The sequence below is a fragment of the Protopterus annectens genome, chromosome 6.part0 (assembly GCF_019279795.1).
Source record: "Protopterus annectens isolate FY-2018-M chromosome 6.part0, PAN1.0, whole genome shotgun sequence".
Classification (NCBI taxonomy): domain Eukaryota; kingdom Metazoa; phylum Chordata; order Ceratodontiformes; family Protopteridae; genus Protopterus; species Protopterus annectens.
In genome coordinates this window covers 718,660,897-718,683,111 of record NC_056737.1, presented here as the reverse complement: position 1 = coordinate 718,683,111, position 22,215 = coordinate 718,660,897, and the positions used below count along the sequence as shown (strand labels likewise).

The 22,215-nt window shown below is 43.9% G+C and overlaps 1 protein-coding gene across 2 annotated transcripts in view; it reads right to left on the bottom strand.

Annotated features, from left to right (window-relative positions):
- Positions 1–22,215, bottom strand: part of CGRRF1 (cell growth regulator with ring finger domain 1) — a 401,211-nt gene that overhangs the window by 246,069 nt on the left and 132,927 nt on the right. Inside the window, exon 1 of one of the 2 annotated variants that reach the window (XM_044074404.1) lies at positions 5,373–5,457. The exons of the other annotated variant lie outside the window; for it this stretch is intronic. Within the exon in view, the coding sequence (XP_043930339.1) occupies positions 5,373–5,427 (55 nt within the window). The 5' untranslated portion in view covers positions 5,428–5,457. Of the gene's footprint in view, positions 1–5,372; positions 5,458–22,215 lie in introns of those variants that run through there. 2 annotated transcript variants of the gene reach the window in all.

Below are 22,215 nucleotides of genomic sequence, written 5' to 3'. Positions count from 1 at the left end.
ACATCATTTTGACACGCAGTCTGGAGTTCCCAGGCCAAAAAGGCCAAATTATTTAGCAATCTAACACCGGCTCAGGAAACTACAACAATAAAAGACATTTCACATCTATACTCTAGCAATTATTCCTTAAGTTAAGACAACAGAAAGAATGTGTTCAGCCAGCCACTTCAGCACCACTACTTAGATCAAGAGTATACAAGACATAATTTTAACTTCAAAGGACATTTAAAATGCTTGGCTTAGTTTTCCTTACAGCAGATGGCAATGTTGCTACAATCCTGAAGTTCACATTTTACAGTGTTTTCTTTCATTTAAGAACACAAGCCTGTATTTTACATTTATATTTACAAATGATAGAATTATGTATCAAATTTTATTCGACTAGGCTGGCAGCCTTCACCCATCTTCCCCCAATCTTCACAGCTAGAACCACTCATCTCGAGGACACTGACATGCAACTTGGTCTCTTGAGGAGTCCACGTGCCTCTGACAGTCAGACCCAGACAATGCCCCCCCCCCAAACTGGGAGGAGTCTGTGGTCAACGTGGCAGTAGGGTAATGGAGAACAAACAGTCGTCCTAGAGTAACCACTGGTGACTAATTCCACCAAAGAAGAAACTCCCTGCAGACAAGACTGTTTTATGGGAAGATTCAAGGGATTTCTGAGAAAAGACCACTGCACTGCTATGTTCCACTGTAAAATGCACATATGAAAACAAGCCATAGGTAGAAGAGTTATGGTTGCTGCCATGGAGCTCAAAGCCTGGAGAACCAGAGAGGCCAGGGGTGTCAGAGCAGTTAAGATCTCGTTTGCATGTGACCTCATATTTAGTACCCTTTCCAGTGTAAGGTAAACTTGAGCCACCATTGCGACTAGATATACCCCTATAAAATCTATGGTCTGAACCAGATGCAGGTGCGACTTTTGCCAGTTTATAGTAATACGCAGGTTGGAAGCTAGGTTGAGCAAGTAATCCCGGGCTTGAAGGAGAAGATGCCTGGTTGGGGTGGTTACCCTTGCAATCAGAGATGAGCTGCAACTACCGCTATACATTTGGTGAACACCCTGGGAGCTGTGGTTAAGACTAAAGAAGTGTCCAAAATTGGTAGTGACCGGTTCCCAGCCTGAATCATGGAAAATGCCTGCAGCGTCTGTCCATCTAGATATGGTAATTCACATCCTTGAGGTCTATAGAGCACATCCAATCTGCCATCTTCGGGAGAGGTAAAGATGGATAAAATAGCGACCACCCTGAACTTGGTGTGTTTCACCGACTTATTCAGGTAGGTAAGTTCCAGTATTGGCTGCAGATCCCCCATCTTTTTGGGTACTAAAAAGAAGTTGGAGTAAACGCCTGATCCGACCTGATCAGTGGGATACCTCTTGAATGACCCTTTTTTGTAGTAACTTTATTATTTCTTGGGCAGCGTCCTCCCTCTGACTGGGTGGAACATCGAAGAGGCAAAACTTTTTGTTCGGAGAGGTCTGAAAAGGGAATGGAGTATCCTCTGGATACAATCCTTGGCACCCATTTGTCATGAGTAATGGCCTCCCAGGCTTCTGGGTGCAAGAAAAATCGTCCGACTGCCTCCAGAGGAGGACAAGTCTGACCACCTTTCAAAAACACTAGAAGGGCTTGTCTAGAGCAACTTCCCACAATCCTTTATTTTGCGGACCCCCTCATCTACATGGGTGGCGTCTACCATTCTGATTGTATCCCCCTCTGCCTTGGGGGGGGGGGTCTGAGTGGCCTGGAAAGGACTCTGCAACTTCCAAAACCACACCTTAATGCCATGCTGGTTCCTACAAAAGGTCCACTGTGGAGTAGAAAAACAGATCACGACAGCAGACAGGGTCTTACCATCTTTCTCTCTGGGTCAAGTTGTCACATACCATTGGCCTAAAATAATGTGGAGCCATCAAAGGGGGCATTAATGAAGGACTGCTTGAAAGGCTCTGCAAAACCACACCGCCCCATTGAGGCATGATGCCTAATGGCAATGTCTGAATCAGCAGTGTGACAGATAGACCTCATGGATGCATTAGCCAGGGAATGTAGGGTGCCAACCTAGGGAAAACAGACTCCCGCTCCTCGGAAAGTACAAACCCGAGAACCAAGCTAGAAGTTCCTTAATTAAGTCCCTTTGTAGCCAGGTAAAATAAAAGAGGTAGTTCAGCACCTGAAGAGCAAAGGTGGATGAGGCGCAGACCCTCTTAAATCTGTCCAGAGCCCTGGATTCTCTATTTAACGGGGTGGACAGATGAGCTTTCCTGACAGAGCTGCTCCTTGGTGGCTACTGCCAGAACCAAGGCATCTACCAGTATTCCTTTGGTCCAAAACTGTTTGTTGGCCGAGGCACTCAAAATTTTATTAGCACACTTGGGGAATGGGTTCTACTGTTTCTGGTTCCTTCCAAGCCCTCGATACCAACTGTCGGAAGTGGGGAACACCCAGGTGGTCGATGAGCTGGCCCAGAAAGCTTCCAACACCACCAACTCCTCCAGGAAAATGGTTTGGGAGGACCATTTGCCCTTCTGGTAAGGATTTCAAGGATGTCTCCCAAAGGAGACACATACAGGTGGAGATTTACGAGATCCTTCACCTTCCTCAAAATCGGTATCCATGGTAAGGGATTCCGTAGGAGAAACCACGTGCCTCCTTTTGTATAGTCTCTTCTGAGGGACCTCTTTAGGAGGGTGTTCCGAGAAGATATCAAAAGCTTGGGGATCCACTGAGGGATCAGAGTGGAAGCTTTCCTGGACTGGCTGTCCATGTGGTTGCTCAGAGGTCTTGGCCACAGTTCCAGAGTGAGACAGGGGCGGCTCCACTCCGGTAGGTGCAGAGGGTCTCTTGGGAACAGAGAAGACCCTCTCCACCACTTCAAACACAAAGACTCCAAACTACCAGAGTTCTCACCAGGGCCGAAGCCACTGGGGCAGACACCTCTTGGAACGAATAGGCCTTCCGCTCCAAAGGGTGGGGGGAGTCTGAGCAAAGGTGTCAAACGCCAAGGCCCCGAGGGGACGAGAAGCTCCAAGATCTTCTGAGTTTAAGTCAATTCCCCAGAAGTGACCTCAACACTATGGCTCCGAGACACATTTTGAACCGAAGCAGCCAGAGCAGAGAATGTCGGAGGAGAGAAAGAAATTTCTATCGGCTCAGACACCCTGGCAACAGGACCCAATGAAACGGACAACTACGAAGCCGAATGGCAAATCAGAGAAGGAGTTACAGGCTGGAACGGGAATAGTCAGACTGATCTGGAAGTGGACGGGGTGGACATAAGCCCCATCTGGATCTGCCTCGAGGAACTGCCTCATGAGCTTACCCACAGCCCTAGAGGACAGGCTTTGGGAAGACCTACATGAAGTCGAGGAGGGAGGTCAGGGAGATCTCCACAGGGAATGGGCCAGAAATCTCCCAGGAAGCACCAGCAGAGAAAACTCTGCCTTCGACAGTTGCAGCCGATGCCAGGGGAATGCCACTCGGCCCAATAGCCTATGAGGAGGAATGGGGAACGTGAGAGAGTTGGTTCTGAGGACTCTTTTCTTCCATGGAGGTTCTGAGAGGATCACACTGGCGATGTTCTCCTGGACTCCTGGACATACTTGGGCTTCTGAGCCAAGGGTTGAGCCCCTAAAGTGGAAGGAGCCCCAAGGTGGTAATAGGAGGAAGCAAGCCCTTTAAAATTAGCTTGCTTCTCCTATCAGCAAGACATCAGGGGGTGAAAAGCCCTGCAAATAATCACAAGGGGCTTCCAAGTGGAGAGGCTCCAAACAGTAGACGCACTTGCTGTGGAAGATTCCTTTATCAGATGTCCACAGGGAGTGCATTTTTGAACACCAAAGGCTTCTAATCAGCCACAGGGACATAAAATAAGAAAGCAATGGAAGAAAGGGCACCAAGGAGAAGACTAGTTTTTTTTTTTTTTTTTTTTTTTTTTTTTAAGTTAGAAAACCTAACAGAAAGAAACCAGAGAGCTAGACAGATGAGAAGACAGAAGGAAGAAAATAGACAAATGAGAAAAAGCTGACCAAAAAGCAGCTAAGGAGAAGCACAAATGGAAGTCACTGCTAACACCAAGCACTGCAAATAAGATCTGAGGTAACCTGGGGGACGCGGGGCATTGTGGGTAGGCAGGAGGAGCTCAAGTTTGGATTCTCGAACTGTGAAAAGGCGGCCAGTCAGTTCTAAGGGTCGGAACAGAGTTCCTTAGGTTAATGGAATGAGTTGGACAACATCAGATCATAATTTTCACCAACCAAACAGCCATCTTCAACCGTTATTCTGCTCCCAGTGCCTGGACTATCAGACTTTAAAATTACCACAGTTCCCACAGTATCTCTCTCTTCTCCCCTTACTCACCAACCATCCCTAGCTAATTAATTCCTACCCTCCTTTTCTTGCCATCTTTCCTTATAATTCCTTCTCACTCCTTATTACACTCTGCTCGTATATATAGTTATGTCTTACCTATGGTAATAGTACAATGAATATATGTAGACAGTCACTATGTTTATTAATTATGAATACTTAAGTATTGTGTCTTGGCCTGCATTCTTGGCATTATTGTTTTGTACTCGATTTCACGCTACTGTACAATTGTACTCCTTCACTTCTGTTGAATCTCCTAAGCTGTGGCTGAAATTATTCCACAATAGAGCAGTCCATTACTCCATGTGACAACTATAAATAAAAAATACAATATCGGGAAGACCTTGGAGTCACCACAGATAGTGAACACTTTTCTAGAGAATGTATTTTCTACAAGGAAAAAAAAAAAAGAAACATGGTAACCTGTATCACACAAGACAAAACTTCACACTTGTAGCAAAAAAAGTAGCAGGGCTATATTTGCCTCTGAAACCTCAACAAAAAGGAACACAAGCTCACTGCATCTTATCACAGAATAGCTACATTCAGACCCAGTGTTAAATCAGACACCCCCCCCCTCTATGTAAAATATTAAATACTGTTATCTGGATGCACTTTGAAAGTGAACTAAAATTCTTACAAGCAGCTTTCACACAAACTATTTGGTTCAATGCACTCTAGCAGAATGTAACAAATGTATGAAGGTAATTTCAGTGGCTGATTACAGTCTGAAATGGTTTGGGTCAAAAACTACATTCAGCTAGACAGACATTGTCCTTTCTTCACTGCTGTGCAACTGTGAAGTTAGTGTTTGTGTACAATATATATGAGTGGGGGTGCAAAAAAAGGTAGTTAATTGAATCCAGTTTTCATTCAGCAAAACAATTTCAGTGGTTTAAGACTAAGAAACTACTTTTTGACAAAGTAATCACAAATCTGATTCTTCAAAGGTATGACTTCAACCAGAAACCTAACAACCAATAAACAAATACCTACTTTTCCATAGGCAAGGTAGCAAAAGAAATTTGCAGACAGTACTCCAGGTCATCATATCTCTCAAACTTGGAATCAACTATGTAGTTAAGATCTGCACTGGATGGTCCTTCATTACAACAGCCTGTAAAACTTTCAAGCTAACAAAACATGCTTAACATGTGATCTGAAAATGAACAAAGAACAGATAAGGAACTCATCTCTCATTAGTAACTCAGCTTGCTACTTTGTTTGCTATATACAAAGCACAAGTCCTCTCTCAACAATTAAAGTGCTGCACGCTTGACTAATGTTTCTAGAATACCTTACCTCTTGAGCTTTATAAACCATTCCTAAATATCATTATTATACATCTCTCTGGATTATCCCCCATGTTCCTTGGAAAATGGTCTTAAATGTCAACAGGGTTGACCTGGCAAACAAAATGTTAACTAAATAAAATACACACACACAGGTTTGACTTCACATTTGAACATATGTTCTAAAATTTAGTTTCAGATGCAGATTGTTTACATAAATGGTAATTAAACATACTGATTGGCTAAAAATGATTGCTCAAAAACTGGATACTAGGAGACAATTTTTTTTCAAGAAAGAATGACTTCTCTTTGACCTTGCCACTTACATAGTCTTAAACTTTAAACAAAACAGCCTTTACTTCGTAAGAAAATTCTGCACAACTCATCTTACTGCATAAAGCACAGGGAGAATTATATGAATTTTCCCAATGCTGCAGATAACTAGAACATTTCTTCCATACTTCATTATTGTTAATTTTCTTCCTTTTCTTGACATTAAATAAATGTTTCTCAGAATACAGTACGCTAGACTAGAATTTGTAAGGTCCAACTCTAAATCATACTCCATAAATGCAGGAACACTGCAACATTGTTTTTGTTTCAGATAAAGCACTCATTACAAACAGGCCATACTATTCTTACTCCAAACTTAAATTATTTGGGATAAATGACCTTCCTGACTTTCCAAGATAAAAGGTCAGTTGTCGGTTTCCTCTCCAGTCCAGCTGGTGAATCTGGGAATCTTGAGGCAATGTTACAACTGTCTCATGTACACAGACAACCCTCTCCTCCTCCCAACAAGTTCTAACATATGTGAGAGATGCAACTATATAGCCAAACTGGAGGCTGAGCTCTCTCAACTCAGTACTGGCGTAACCAGTCAGGAGGAGAAGGTAACCACACACACCACAATTCCAATCCCACATAGACCTACCACAACAGCAAACCAAACACACAAAAACATACTCAGAGGCTCTAAATAAAAATCTGCCTAAGCAGCAGAGACCTCCAAAGCAGACATCCAAGCAACCGCTACACCAAAACAGAACACGTGCATCACGTAGTTCACAAAGCCAGTGTGCCGAACAGTCACAGCCCTTAAGAATAAACACACTTGATACACTTGTAATAGGTGATTCTATTGTCAGACACACTGACGTCCCGCTCACCAGGCTGAACAAGGAGAAGGTCACGGTGAGCTGCCTGCCGGGCGCTAGGATTCGCCGCATAACACAAGCACTTAGGTCACTCCAAGGCAAGTACAAATATGACTCAGTCATTGTCCAAGTACAAATATGACTCCATCATTATCCATGCTGGTGTGAATGACCCGAGACATACCTCCCTGGTCTACATGAAGAGAGACAGAGGAGCTCTCTGAGCATGTAGCCCAGGCCGGTATGACCCTGACCTTGAGCAGCATCTTACCCTCACCAAGAATGATGCCACAATATAAAGACAAGATTATCAATTTCAACAATTGGCTAAAGTTTTGGTGTCATTCAAAGGGGATCCAATGCCCGTCAGCCTGGGATGACATGCTCAACAAGCCACGTTGCTTCGCTAGGGACGGCATGCACCCGTCACCCCTGGGCTTTCGGATATTGGCAAAGGCTCTTGCCACACCCACAGTGCCTTTTTTAGGCAAGGCTCAAAAGACAAACCCACCTCCATAGATAACACAAGGAAAAAGAAAAGTACAGTTTTGTACCTACCATAAATGTAGATGTTCGAGGATTCCATTGCTGCAGTCCTGACTATTGGGGTATAGTCCGCGTCCCAGTCGGCCCGAATACCAGAGTATAAGGCTGACGTCGGTCATGGCGCCTTAGACTGACGTCAGTACGTCAGGGTACTAATGCGCATGACCGACGTCATTTCCTCAGTCTTTTCTTGCCCCAGATGTCAGAAGACCCAAAAAGACAAGTCCCAAAAAACCTGCACCAAAAAACATGTACAATATATACAACAATATATATACAAAAAATATATATATGCATGTAAACTCACCTACACAACCACCCCTAAACATAGAGGGGAAGGAGGGAGGGTAAATTGGACTGCAGCAATGGAATCCTCGAACATCTACATTTATGGTAGGTACAAAACTGTACTATGTTCTTCGTCTTCCATTGCTGCAGTCCTGACTATTGGGTAGAATCCCAAAGCAGAGGAAAGGGAGGTTGGCAAATTATAAGGAAGTAGGAGCTGATAACATGCCTTGCAAAACAGCAGTGGCAAAGCCAGCCCTAGACTTAGAGTAGATAGGAAGATGATAATGCTTAGAGAAAGTATGTACTGAACTCCAAGTAGCTGCTTCCAAAATATCCTTAGTTGCCACCCCTTAGAAATGCTGTTGAAGTGGCAGTAGCCCTAGTGGAATGAGGCCTAATCCCAGCTGGAATCTCCTTGCCATGATGGGAATAACAAAATGCAATGCAAAAGCCAATCCACCGGAGATAGTTTGTTTTGACACAGGCTTGCCCTGTGAACTCAAGGCAAAAGAAACAAACAACTGCTGAGACTGCCTAAAATCCTTAGTCCTGCTTAAATAATATCTCAATTGCCTGTGTACATCTAAAGTGTGCAAAATCTTTTCCCCTTTATTTTGGGGATCTGCATAAAAAGTAGGCAAATGAATAGTTTGGTTTAAAGCCACACTAGAAACCACCTTAGGCATAAAGGAAGGATTAGTACGTAATGATACCCTATCCTTATGAAAAATCAAAAAAGGCTCAACCGCCATAAGGGCCTGTAACTCAGAAACCCTTCTTGCAGAAGTAATGGCCAACAAAAAAGCAGTCTTCCATGACAAGTATTTCAGTTCAGCAGTAGCTGCAGGCTCAAAAGGTTGTAGAGTAAGTTTTTCCAACACAAAATTGAGATCCCAAGCAGGAGTAGGAGCTCTACGTGGGGGTCTTATATTCTTTGCCCCTCTAAGAAACTGCTTGAACAAAGGATGCGAAAACAAAGGTGGGTCACAATTATAATGAGCTGAAATTGCTGCAGCATGAATCTTAATGGAAGAGAAGGACAAACCTTTGTCCAATAACTCAGTAAGATATTGAAGAGCCACACTCAAATTAGGCTCAGAAATCTCCAAATTCTTTGCTGTACTCCAAAATAAAAATCTCTTCCATTTGTCTGCGTACACCTTCCTTGTACTAGGTCGTCTAGCTTCCATAATCACATGTAAAACTTGTTGAGGAAGTTGAGACCTGCTGTGCTTCAAGAGAGAATATGCCAGGCTGTTAGATGAAGAGAGTGAAGCTTGACATTGAGCAGATGACCCTCCTTCTGAGATAACAAATGAGGAATCAGAGGTAAAGGCCATGGAGGCTTCCTTACCAGACTCCGTAGTAGTGGATACCAGTGTTGCCGAGGCCAATCTGGAGCTATCAAAATCATCCTTGGCCTGTCTTGTCTGACCTTTAATAATACCTTTGGAAGAAGAGGCAGAGGTGGAAAGGCATAGACATGAAGGTTTTTCCAACTGAAAGACAGAGCATCCACTTTCCAAGCTGTGTGATGAAACCCCTTTGTGCAATACTTTGGCAGCTGGTGGTTTAGTGGAGAAGCGAACAGATCTATGTCTGGAGTTCCCCATGACACTGTCAATTTCTGAAATACATGAAGATCCAGTTTCCACTCGTGGGGATCCATGATTTGTCTGCTTAACACATCTGCTAGGGAGTTCTGTGCTCCTGGCAGAAACCTTGCCTGAAGAGTTAGTTGCAGGCTTAACGCAGTCTCCCATAAAAGCATTGCTTGCCTGCATAGAGGATAAGAATGTGTTCCCCCTTGCTTGTTGATGTACCACATGACAGTTGTGTTGTCTGTTAGAATCAACACCTGCCCTGGAAGAAGTAACTCCTTGAAAGCCATCAATGCAAACTGGACTGCTAACATCTCCTTCATGTTGATATGTAGATGCTGTAGTCTGGCAGGCCACTTGTCTTGTATCCACTTTCCATTTAGATGAGCTCCCCAAGCAGTGTCCGAGGCATCTGTCGTTAAAATCTGACTCGCCTCTGGCCGGGTCACAGAGAGTCCCTTGTTTAGGTGACATTCCTGAGCCCACCACAAGAATTCCTTTTGAAGGCAAGGTATTATTTGAATGACAGTGTCCAAATCCTGGCAGTGCTGTGTCCATACATTTTTGAGATACCATTGCAGCTTCCTCATATGCAGTTTGGCATTGGGAAGCACCAGAATACAAGATGCCATGAACCCTAATGCTTGAAGGACTGTCCTTGCAGTCAGCACGGACTGATGAGATAGTTGATGGAAGTAAAGTGACAGACTCTGTTGTTTGTCCGGGGTTAAAAAGGCCATCTGGGCTGCTGTATTCAGTCTCACACCCAGAAAGCACATGTCTTGAGAGGGTACTAGACTGGACTTTATTTCGTTCACAGAATACCCTAGGCATCTTAGCACTGCTATGACATATTCCAGATGCTGTAGAAGGTCTTCCTTTTCTTGAGCCAGAATCAGGCAGTCGTCCAAGTAAGGATAGATTTGAATGCCTTGAAGCCTGAAGTAAGCTATCACTGGAGCCAGAACCTTTGAATACTCTGGGCAGTAGATAAGCCAAAGGGCAATGCAGAGAACTGATAATGAAAATCTCCAGTTGAAACCGCAGATACTTTCTGCAACTTAGCCTTATAGGCACATGAAGGTAAGCTTCCTTGAGATCCAAAGTTACCATCCAGTGATCCTTGCCCAGCAGAGGTAACAGTTGTTGTAACGTCAACATCTTGAACTTGGGAATGTCCAGATAAGTGTTGAGGATAGATAAATCCAAAATTGGTCTCCACGTGTTCCCCTTCTTTGGTACTAGGAACAGGCGAGAATAAAATCCGAAGCCCCTTTCTGACACAGGGACTGGCTGAATGGCCCTTATCTGGAGTAACTGAGAAACTTGCTTGTGAGCCTCTTTTCTTTGTGGAGGAGGAACATCTGGCATGCCCTTGAAAGGGGGCATCGTGTGGAAATAAAATCTGTAACCGTGATGAATGATATCCAGCACCCATCTGTCTTGAGTGATTAAATCCCAATTTTCTTTGAAAAGAGACAGTCTTCCTCCCAAAGGAGCTGCCAGACGAGAATCCACTGGCAGCTGAAAAGGCAGGTCATTGGGTCTGCTTACGAAAGGACTGACCCCTGCCCTCACCAGAAGTCTGAGCAGGTGAACTCTCTGATCTAGGCCTAAATGAACCTTGAGCCCTGCCCCTACCACGTCTAGACCTACCCCTAGACTGGGAACCATAAGCAGGATATGTCCACCCCTTAGCAGGCCAATTTCTACTAAACTTCGGAGGCTGCACCTGCAAAAAATCTTTAACAGTCTGCATAGACTTAGCTTTGTCCTCCATTTTCTTTAAAACTGCTTCCACAGGCGGTCCAAACAACACATCAGACTGTAAAGGAGCATCCAAAATCCTGGTCTTAACATGCTCAGCTAAATTCTGATCCTTCAACCAGGCATGTCTGCGAAGAACAGAACTAGTAGCAGCCACCCTCGAGGAGGCCTGAACAGCATCAAAACCACACTGCAAAGAATGCTTACCCACTTGTTCAGACACATGAACCAAATCCAGCAATTCTTTACACTCAATACCTTCCGCCAAAGCATCCACCTTAGATTTCAATTGTGAAAGGAGATAATTCTGATATTTTAGCATGTGAAACTGACAATTCAACGCCCTCATGGCTAGAGTGGAAGAAGTATACACTTTCTTACCCCACCTATCCAAAGCCCTTGCCTCTTTATCAGAGGGTACAGGATTTTTAACCACAGAAGCTTTAACACCTTTAGGCCCCTGAGAAACAGTTTCTGGGTCCGCCCTAGGACTCTTAAACAAATACTTATGAGCTTCGGGCACCCTATAATACCTATCAGGCTTAACAGGAGCAGGAGGCAAGGAGTCAGGGTTCAGGGAAGCCTCTGCAAAAACATCCTCCACCACATTCAACACAGGAGGAATAGCTAAAGGCCTATGCTGGGGTAAAAACAAGAATTCCCTAAGCCTTTTCCTGGAATCAGAGTAATCCTGGCCTTCCCATTTAAAGTGCTCCCTCATGGAGTGAAGAGTCTCTGAAAATGAAAAATCCTCAGGAGGAGAAGCTGTAGGAGTGGAATCATCCACATCAGAATCAGAATAAGTAGGAAACTCTTGTAAGTCTTCCACAGAAGACTCTGAAGCCTGTGAACACTGTTCAAAACTATCAAACTCCTGTTCCACCCTAGGCCTCTTATCAGGCGGGGCATAGAACCTCTAATTAGAGTAATCAAATCTTCTGCCATTTTAAGCATATGTTTCTTAGGCACAGAGCCCGAAATGCTAGGAGAAGCCCCCACAGAAGCTGAACTCGGTCTACCTCTAAAAGAAGCTTTGGCAACAGAAGGAGAGGCCCTAACTACCTTGGGAAGAGAGGGAAGAACAGTTACCTCAGAAGCCCCTCAGCCTGGCCTACCTCCTGAGAGGGCACATCCTGTAACAATAAAGTATCTGCCTGAGACTCCATGGAGACTCCTGGCAAAACCTCTGGCTCCACTGAGCCTACTAAAGAACCCTCGTCCGGGACTGCGGTTCCTCACCCCTAGGCTTCACTGTTTTGTCCTTGCGCTTCTTGCATGTAGCGGGCGTCGTAGCATCCGTTGGCATATTATAATTAGCAACGCTTTCCAAACACCAACCTAGCACAATCTAGCCTCCTCTTAATAGTGCGCTTGTTAAATCTAGCACAAGAGCGGCAACCAACAACGTCGTGCTCAGGCCCTAAACAAGGTATACACAATGTATGATAATCCCTATGCGGTATCTGCTTCCCACAAGAAATACAGTTATTCACTTTTTCTGACATCCGGTTAAATACTGAGGCAAGAAAAAACCAAAATGTTCCCCAACGGGGTTACTTAGCCAACTCTGTGTCGGTCTGAAACTCCGGTTTCGGAAAATCTCAGAACGCCAACCTGCACTCGCAAAATTGCTTCTGCATCGGACCATGCGGCAAAAAAGACTGAGGAAATGACGTCGGTCATGCGCATTAGTACCCTGACGTACTGACGTCAGTCTAAGGCGCCATGACCGACGTCAGCCTTATACTCTGGTATTCGGGCCGACTGGGACGCGGACTATACCCCAATAGTCAGGACTGCAGCAATGGAAGACGAAGAACATCTAAGGGTAATGCTACTCAACGCCAGAAGTCTAAACCTCAAGATGCACACACTCAAAGCTCTCCTCAGCATGGAAAGCATTGAGGTCTGTGCAGTGACAGAAACCTGGTTCAAGGCTCCTGAGAGCACCCCAGCACTACCAGGTTATACCTCATACCATGCTTTTCGGCCCCAAAACTTGGACCAAACCACAAAAGAGGGGGAGTATCCATATTCATCAAAAATACCCACACCTCCAGGTTGGTGGCAATGCATGAAGCATCGGAGACTATCCATGTGCAACTAACAGTGGGTAAAACTGCCTTTCAGTTTATAGCCAGCTACAGACCACCCTCCAAAACTCAGGAACCCCACTCTGCTTTCCTGAGAACACTGGAAAATATGAAGGTCTCTCCAAACACCATTATATTGGGAGACTTCAACTACCCAAACAGACTGGGAGCATTACTCAAGCCCCAATACCCTAGCCCAAAGGTTCCTAGAATTTATAAACTCAAATGCTATGGAACAACTAGTCACCACTCCCACAAGAGGGGAAAACATACTGGACCTGATAATCACCAACATGGGGACTCTATGCTCCATATCAGAGGTATACCCCTCACTGGTAAGATCGGACCATAAATTAATCTCACTGGATATCCACATCCCGACCCCACCCCTAGCCCAGAAGACCACAGTGAAAAACTTCTCTAAAGCAAACTTCTCACTCCTCAAAACAGAGGTGGAATCCTTCAAACCACCCGGGCCAGTGGAAATTACGGTCCAAACTGCAGATTCCTTTATAACAGCATTCTATGGACACCTTCAGGAATGCATGGATCATGCAATCCCAAATAAAACCAAGACCCAAGCCCCCAAAAGCAGGCGTCCTGTCTGGTGGACCCCACCCATAAATAAACTATACAACAGGAGGAGGAACCTACTACATGAGAGCACAAAATCCCTAAAAGAGAAGGCATCTCTGATCAGTACTAGCAAAAAACTACGGTCCCTCAAAATCATCTAAGGCCAGCTTCGAGAGAAAAATTGCACAGGACACTAAAGATAATCACAAGGCTTTCTTTAGTTATGTTATGTTAGGAACCTGGGTGGTAACTCCCAGGTATGCTTAGAATTAGTCCAAAATGACAAAAAAATACACCGAACCCACAGACATTGCCAACATCCTGGCTGACCGGTTCAGTGCAAACCCCCCCCCCCCCAAAAAAAGAGCAAATATCTATCCCAGCTGAGTGCTGCCCCCCTGACATCTCAGATGCTCAGGTAAGAGCCGCCCTCTCCAAAGCAAAAAACACAACATCAATGGGACCAGGCGGTGTCCCAGGCTGCGCCCTACATGAACTCCAAGAAGAGCTGAACCCCAACATAAAGCTACTGTTAAATCTCAGCCTTACTACAGGATATGTACCCAAAGAATGGCATACAGCAACAGTGGTCCCTCTCCACAAAGGTGGTGCCTCAACGGACCCTGGAAACTACCGCTCCATAAGCCTGACTAGCCTTGTCTGCAAAGCTATGGAGAGGATCATCATGGAACTCATAAATAAAGATATTTGGGACCTACAGACACTGGATCCTACCCAATTCGGCTTAAGGGTAGATCCTGCCTTTTGAACCTGGTCGATTCCTTTGAAACAGTCACCAAGGCCATTGATGAGGGGAAGGTGGTCCACACAGCCTACCTGGACCTCGCAAAAGCCTTCGATACAATACCCCACTCGGGCATCATAGATAAGCTCTCCAGCTTAAATATAAACCCTTATGTCATAAGATGGGTTGCAAACTGGCTCAAGGACAGAATCCATATGGTCAGAATTGCTGGAGCCATGTCAGACTCCAAACCAGTTACAAGTGGTGTCCCAGAAGGCTCGGTCCTGGGACCTCTCTTGTTCGGTATATATTTTTCAGAGGTACAGGCCAACACAAGAGGACTATGGCTGACCAAGTTCACAGATGACTGCAAACTTGGAGCCATAATAGACACTCCAGCTGACACAAGCATCCTCCAAAAGGGTCTCATTAAGACAGATAACTGGTGCCAGAGCCATGGCCTCAAGCTAAACGCCAAAAAGTGTATAGTCATCCCCTTTGGCAAAAACAAAGTGCCCACAAATTACCACATAGGTGGAAATCCATTAAGTACGGAAGAAGTAATTAGGGACCCAAGTTGAAAGCAATCTCTCCTTTGACAACCACGTGGCCAAAGTGGTTGGAAAAACCTTCTATATAGCCCACCTTATCATGAAGGGATTCACATCTACATCAAGGAAGGTCATTATGCCCCTTTACTCATCCCTCATCAGGCCCATAATTGAATACAATGCCTCATTCGAGATGTACCTTACCAGACACCTGCAGCAACTAGGAAGACCCCAAAAGCACCTCACCAAGAGGATCAAGGGGCTCAAACAGATGCCATATGCTGCTCGGTCAAAGTAACTCCAGCTCTACTCGGCTGCATACCGCCTACTTAGAGGCGATCTATGCCGGACATATAAAGCCATGTCCAACCCAGAACTAATGGACATGCTTCACCTCAGAAAATCCAAATCCCTTTGAGCTACGCACTCGAGGGACTTGAACCTCAGCAAAGAAAAAAATAGGACATGCAGGAGGGACAGACTCATAACCCAGAGGCTCCCTTCACTCTGGAATAGAATTCCAGTCCACATTAGGCAGAGTCCCTCACCGACTCTCTTCAAGAGGAATCTTGACGAGTGGATGGGAGATCGTAGGTTTACCTCGGGGATCACTTGTGTGTCACTGCTAGACAGAGGCACAGTAAACTAACCTTGAATAAGGGCATAGTAAAACTAATTTAAATTGGTTGGTGAAAGCCAAACACACTCTAGCTAGGCTTATAAATGCCCTAGGGCAGATAGCCTAGTATGAACCTATGAACCTAAAAGGTACAAATAGGCAATGGGCAAATTAGCAAGCCTAACAAACTCAGTAAGGAAGGTCAAACTTTTCAGGTACTTTTTCTCCCTTTCGTCTGATGACCAGTTGTTCCTTCACCAAACGCTACAACATAGCTCGGAAGAACAGTCATCAGTTAGGCTTAGTCTGACTCCTGTTACCCTAGGACAGCCTAGACAAGTGTAATCCCAAAAGGTCAAGCCAAGTAACGTGTGCTTCCATGTACGAGTCTATTCTGTGGCTATAGTATATGCACCATTTGATGGACACTCATCCTCGGCCTGTATACGGATGGCTGGCCAGCTCACACTTTACAAGGTGTCAGGCTTGCAACACAATGAGCTGCTTCTCCTCTCCCCAGGGTGGGCGAGCCTGTGTTGGCCATTCACTCACATCCCCACCCCCTGGTCATTAAATCAACCCCAAAACAGAATAAAGACGGTCTTTCTGCGAAGAATCGAAAAAGGAAAAACTATTTTAACTTGGAAGAAAAAAATATTTTTTTACTGCTACAGTCATAGAAGTAAACCACTAAAGTTGCTAAGCAAAGCTGAAGATAATTCAGCAACAGACCCAAAGTCAGAAGGGCAAACACTCAAGTGAACTTGCCTCAATAATACAATCTCTACAGCTGGACCATGTAACATTATAAAGCCAACAAAGAAAACAAAAATTTATCAAGATGCTTGATTATGCAGCTAGTTATCTACAAAATGACCCTTCTCTTAATATCGGCCCATTCCATTTTCAGTGGCATAACTGTGGAGGAAGAGAATGTTAAACTATGCCACTTAACTTAGTTTACATATCCTCCTACCTCCCCGGGTAAAACTTTCCTAACATCCTATATCCTTGAAATGACCCAGTTATTTGCAAGTCATTCCCTCTTCTACATTGATCCCTTCCCTTAGCTACAAACTTCCTACCATATTCCTTACAATCTTATGTATCCAAGTAGTTCCTATAGCCCCCTTAAAGCATTTGGCTATTCTTCTCTGTCCATCAAAATAACTATTATCCATCTCTGTACATCTTCCAAAATTACATAAAAACACCTTTTTTGAATAAAGGAAGTAAAACCTCTTTCCATTTCAAACAATTTCTCTTTAAAACATTCCTCCTGTATTTTCATAACCTTAGCAGTACAACTTCACCAACGAGTTCATGGTCAACTCAAATGTCTCAACATGCCAAGTTCAACGTTTTGGAAACTCAACCCCTCAAAAAGTTTTTAAAGTTTAAGCATCTTTTGCCAGCACTCTTGCACTCCCTAGCCTTACATATACTAGCTTTATGGATGTATAAACAAGGGGAAAAGGGAAAAGATCACATGCATCAATCACTGCTGGCACACACTAACTGCAATGGTAGTGAGCCCCTGTAGAAAATATTTCGTTTTGGGAGTTAAACAACAAGGAGCTGAACTCTGTCACAAGATCATCATCCACACTGCACTCGACAAGGTGCAGGGAAGCCAACAATACAGAGTCAGTGTTATGACTACATCTCATGTTATTCAAATCTCCAAATCCTTCTCCTCCACACAGATTCCCCAATACCAAACCATTTAGAACAATTTATTCTAGAAATAATTACAAATTAGACAATAACGTACAGCTTCCTATATTAAAAAAAGCTGCTACATTTCTGTCAAACTTTGTAACTTCTTACATTTTTTCTCAAAATTCTCTTGCATTGTAAATCATTGCAACAAATTCTGAATCATTGGTAATCAAATCTAAGTTCACACTCTACTTCCTAGAAAATGTGTGACAAAACTACTAAGCAGAATATGTTCCAGTACTAATCTCTGTGGAACACCATGACCTACCATTTTACTTTCAGACAACTCTTCTTCCGCTGCTACCATCAAAGATCTTAACCAATGCAAAGGGTATCACAGACACCCATGTTAAAGCACTATTAGCAAACACTGATCATGCCATTGTGTGGTTTAAAGTAGGGGAAATGTATGAATAAAAATACAAAGATGATGGTGTGGGATTTTAGAAGACTGTAATACACTGGTCGAGTAGGTGGCCAAGGATAAACTTAGGAGACTGGGACCAATGCAAGTGAATAAACAAGCTATGGGAATATGTGTAGGATGGAGCACTCAGGGTGTGAGAAAGTCAAAAAGAATATGAGACTAGGGATTATGGCAAAAGACAGGGTCACGAGTTGGAAAGGTAGCATTGGGTAGACAGAGGAAGTAAAGAACAAGGAGACTAGCAAAAAGGTAACAAAAATGGAAACCAGGAAAGTCTAAAGCTGAAAGGGAATCAGAAGAAGGGATCAAGAAGGAAACGGGGGGGTTTTAGATACAAAGCAGAAAGGAAATGCTAAGCACTGATGGCAGGGAGATCACAGAAGACTGTAAAAAAAAAAAAGAAAGAGGAAATAAAATACTTTGCTTTCATCTTCATAAAGGAAAGCAAAGGGAGGGTCTCTTGCTGGCAGGGAGAGGCAGAAAAATGGACAGACACCAAGATAGACAGTGAAGTGCAGGAAAGAACTAGAGTGGCAGAAGGAAGCAATGCATTGCGAGACTAAGGAGGAACATTTAACTGCTTGAGAAAATTCTACACAAAAAGTGATAACTGCAACTTGAGACCAGTTAGTTCCACCAGAAAAAGCTGTTTCTCTTTAATAACAGACAAAACATTTATTTTAAGTCAGCAGACAGCGGTAATCCCCCTACTTTGAAGTAAAAACAAACACATGGTGTACTTTCTAAAGCTAAAAAAAAAAAAAAAAAAAAAGTTTCAAAGACCATGAGCAAAAAAAGGATGGCTGCGCAACTTACCAGAACTCTGGATATTAAAATGATTGATGCTGAAGTTGTCCTAGCTATATGGGTTACATCCTGCCAAGGATAGAACAGCCAGCCAGCTTTTGAGCTTCAGGGCATCTTCCACTTGCGCAAACTTTCTGGCTGCTTGAGCTGAGAGAACTAAAAGACAAGTTTGGGTGCCAAGCCCTTCACAGCATTCCTGCCAACAGACAGAGGGAGGCCAAGCCCTGAAACAACAATGCTAAGTAGAATAAAAAATAAACCACATCCTGGCTTAAACGCATCAAAAAACAAAGAGGATGGAATGGCTGCTGCAGAAGCATTTGAATACCTACTTTATTGGTAAGTTTACTTACACGACTATACTATGATCACCATACTGATCACTGCTGCAGCAGCCTTAGCTTTATGGCTAGCTTCCCCTATCCATTTGGAAGATGGAAGAGAGTCCAGGAGAATGACAAATACACAAAGAGAAGCAATCAAACTTACAGTGCTTAATAAAAGCATCTACAGAGAACCAAAATGCAGCTTCTAGAATACTCCTCTAATCCAACCCTTTCCAAGAAACGATAAATGAAGCCAAGGCCCAGGTAGAATGGACCTTGACCTGCCAAAAACAGTTATGGGGAGTGTGAATGCCAGTTATGCCAGCAGAAGTAGGGCAGTGGATGTGCAACATATGCCAGCGCAGCTAGCCGGAATTTAGTAAAGAATTACATGTTATTTGAATATCAAAGTGATTTGTATGCTTGTATTAAAAATGTACCAGAGGGTCATGACTGTACTGCAACAGAATTAAATGTATATATTGCAACAGAGGATACTAGAAGAGGAGAGGTTAATCCCAATCCACCTGCTTTGAGAAATGGTAAGAAAATTAAATTTACTAGGTTTAGGCCATAAAGATGTTATCTCACACTTTTGAATGAAGCCAGAGATGCAACGTCTGTAAGAAGCATGGCATGTTAGTCTCTGTAAGAGAAGTAGAAAAAAAGTTTGTAATTGTTTTAGGACTTCCAGAAGCTACACCAGATTTGAGCAAAGCTCTTGTGTAGGTATTACTGACATGTAGGTGCTAAATCCTGGCAGTTTCTAGTCAAATGACCAGATGTATGTAATACAATTCTGTAAATGTTTTAATATTAGGTGAGGCAGCAGTCTCAGAGCAGTCTGTGTCTTGGAACCGGACACAGAAGGATCCCTCACCTACTTCACCTTGCCTTGCTCCATTAAGAAAGTAGGAAAGTACAGTTGTGTACCTTCCATAAATGTAGATGTTAGAGTGCATTCACTGTTGCAGTCATTACACCTGGCAGGCTACCCGCAGTCGGCCTGAATTCCAAAGTCTTGGTCCGGCATCGGTTGCTGTCGCCTCTTCCCCGACAGTGAGCCAGGGGTATATAAGATGCAGCAGATGCCATTTTCTTAAGTTTTTCTTGCCGCAGATGTCAGGTGCCCCCAAGAAGGTAGGCAATACATATTGCTTATAAAAACATAAACATACAATAAAATAAAAACAATACCTTCATCTACAAGCAAATACACCACATAGATTGTATAGGATAGAGAAGTATAGATAAGTCCCAGCAAAGACAGGGGGATGGAGGGTGGGTAACCTGGACTGCAACAGTAAATACACTTGAACATCTACATTTATGGTAGGTACACAACTGTACTATGTTCATCATGTTTCACTGTTGCAGTCATTACACTTGGGTTGAATCCCAAAGCTGAGGTAGGGCAGCTGGGTCTAAATAGAATTAGGAGTGGCTATGAGGCCCTGCAGAACTGCAGTGGCAAAGCCTGCTCTGGATTTAGAGTAAAAAGATAAGTGATAATGCTTGGTGAACGTGTGCACTGAACTCCAAGTTACAGCCTCCAAAATTTCCTTGTTTGGTACTCCTCTGAGAAAGGCTGCTGAAGTGGCTGCTGCCCTGGTAGAATGTGGCCTAATATTCTCAGGCACTGACTTGCCATGCTGTGCACAGCAGAAACAAATACAGTGTCCTATCCATTTTGAAATAGTCTGCTTTGAGACGGCCTTTCCTTGTGATCCAGCAGCATATGCTACAAACAGTTGCTCAGTTTTTCTGAAAGCTTTTGTTTTGTCCAAGTAGAAGCGTAGCTGCCTGTGTATGTCCAAGAGTGCAGAAGTCTCTCCCCTTTATTCTGGGGATTTGGATAAAATGTTGGCAAATTAATGGTTTGGTTAAGAGCCACACTGGATACTACCTTTGGCATAAATGTTGGGTTTGTCCTTAGAGAAACCCTGTCCGGATGAAAAATGATAAAAGGTTCCACTGCCATTAATGTCTGTAACTCTGAGACTCTTCTTGCTGAAGTTATTGCTAGGAGCAGAGCAATTTTCCATAAGAATTTTATATCAGCTGTATTGGCTGGCTCAAAAGGAGGCAGTGTGAGCTTTTCCAGAACAAAGTTGAGGTCCCATATAGGTATCAGTGCTCTCCTTGGGGGTCTTGTTTTTTGCCCCTCTGAGGTACTGTCTTAGCAGTGGATGAGAGAAAATAGGAGGTTCCGTATTGTAATGAGCTGAAATAGCAGTGGCATGGATCTTAATTGATGAGAAGGATAGGCCTTTGTCCAGCATCTCAGTTAGGTATTGTAAAATCTGAGCAACATTTAGAACAAGCGGGTCAATTTCTTGTGTCTGGTTCCAAGCACAGAATCCCTTCCATTTTTCTGCATAAGATTTCCTGGTGCTAAGCCTCCTGGCTTCCAAAATGACATCCATAACAGCTTTAGAGAGAGGTGTGTTCTGAGTGGCTATGTTATTTGCCATGCATCCAGATTTAAGGTTCTGAGTTGGCTATGCAGGATCTGATTGTATTGTCAAGTCAGAAGATGAGGAATTTGAGGTAAAGTCCAGGCTGGGCCTTGAGACAAGCTCTTTAGGATTAGTTTGCAGTGCTGGCGTGGCCAGTCTGGGGCAATCAGAATCATTTTTGGCTTCTCTTGTCTGACTTTTAGGAGTACCTTGGGAAGGAGAGGTAGTGGTGGAAAGGCATAAACTGTCAGGGTTTTCCAGCTGAATGATAGTGCATCCACTTTCCATGCTTGTGAGTGATAAGTCCTTGTGCAGAATCTCTGTAGTTGGCAGTTGTGAGGGGAGGCAAAATGATCTATGTCTGGGCATCCCCATTTCCTTGTTATCATGCTGAAGACCTGTGGATCTAGTTTCCACTCGTGAGGGTCCATGAGGTTTCTGCTTAGTTCGTCTGCCAGAGTATTTTTCTTTCCCGGCAGGAATTGTGCCTGCAGATGTACTTGATAGGTCAGTGCTGTTTTCCACAAAGTCATGGCTTGCCTGCAGAGGGGGTAGGAATGTGTGCCACCTTGCTTATGTACCACATAAAACTGTAGTATTGTCAGTCTTTAGTAATAGTTGTCCTGGATGTAGTAGATCCTTGAAGGCTGTCAGGGCATTCTGTACAGCTAGCATCTCTTTTTGATTGATATGAAGATGTATTTGGTCCGCGGGCCACGTGCCCTAAATACATTTTTCTGCCATGCGTGCCCCCCAGGCATAATCCGATGCATCTGTGTTTAGTGTCTGCCTGGCTGTGGGTAAAGTGAAAGGCTGTCCCTTGTTGTGGTGACAGGCCAGTGCCCACCATCAAAACTCCT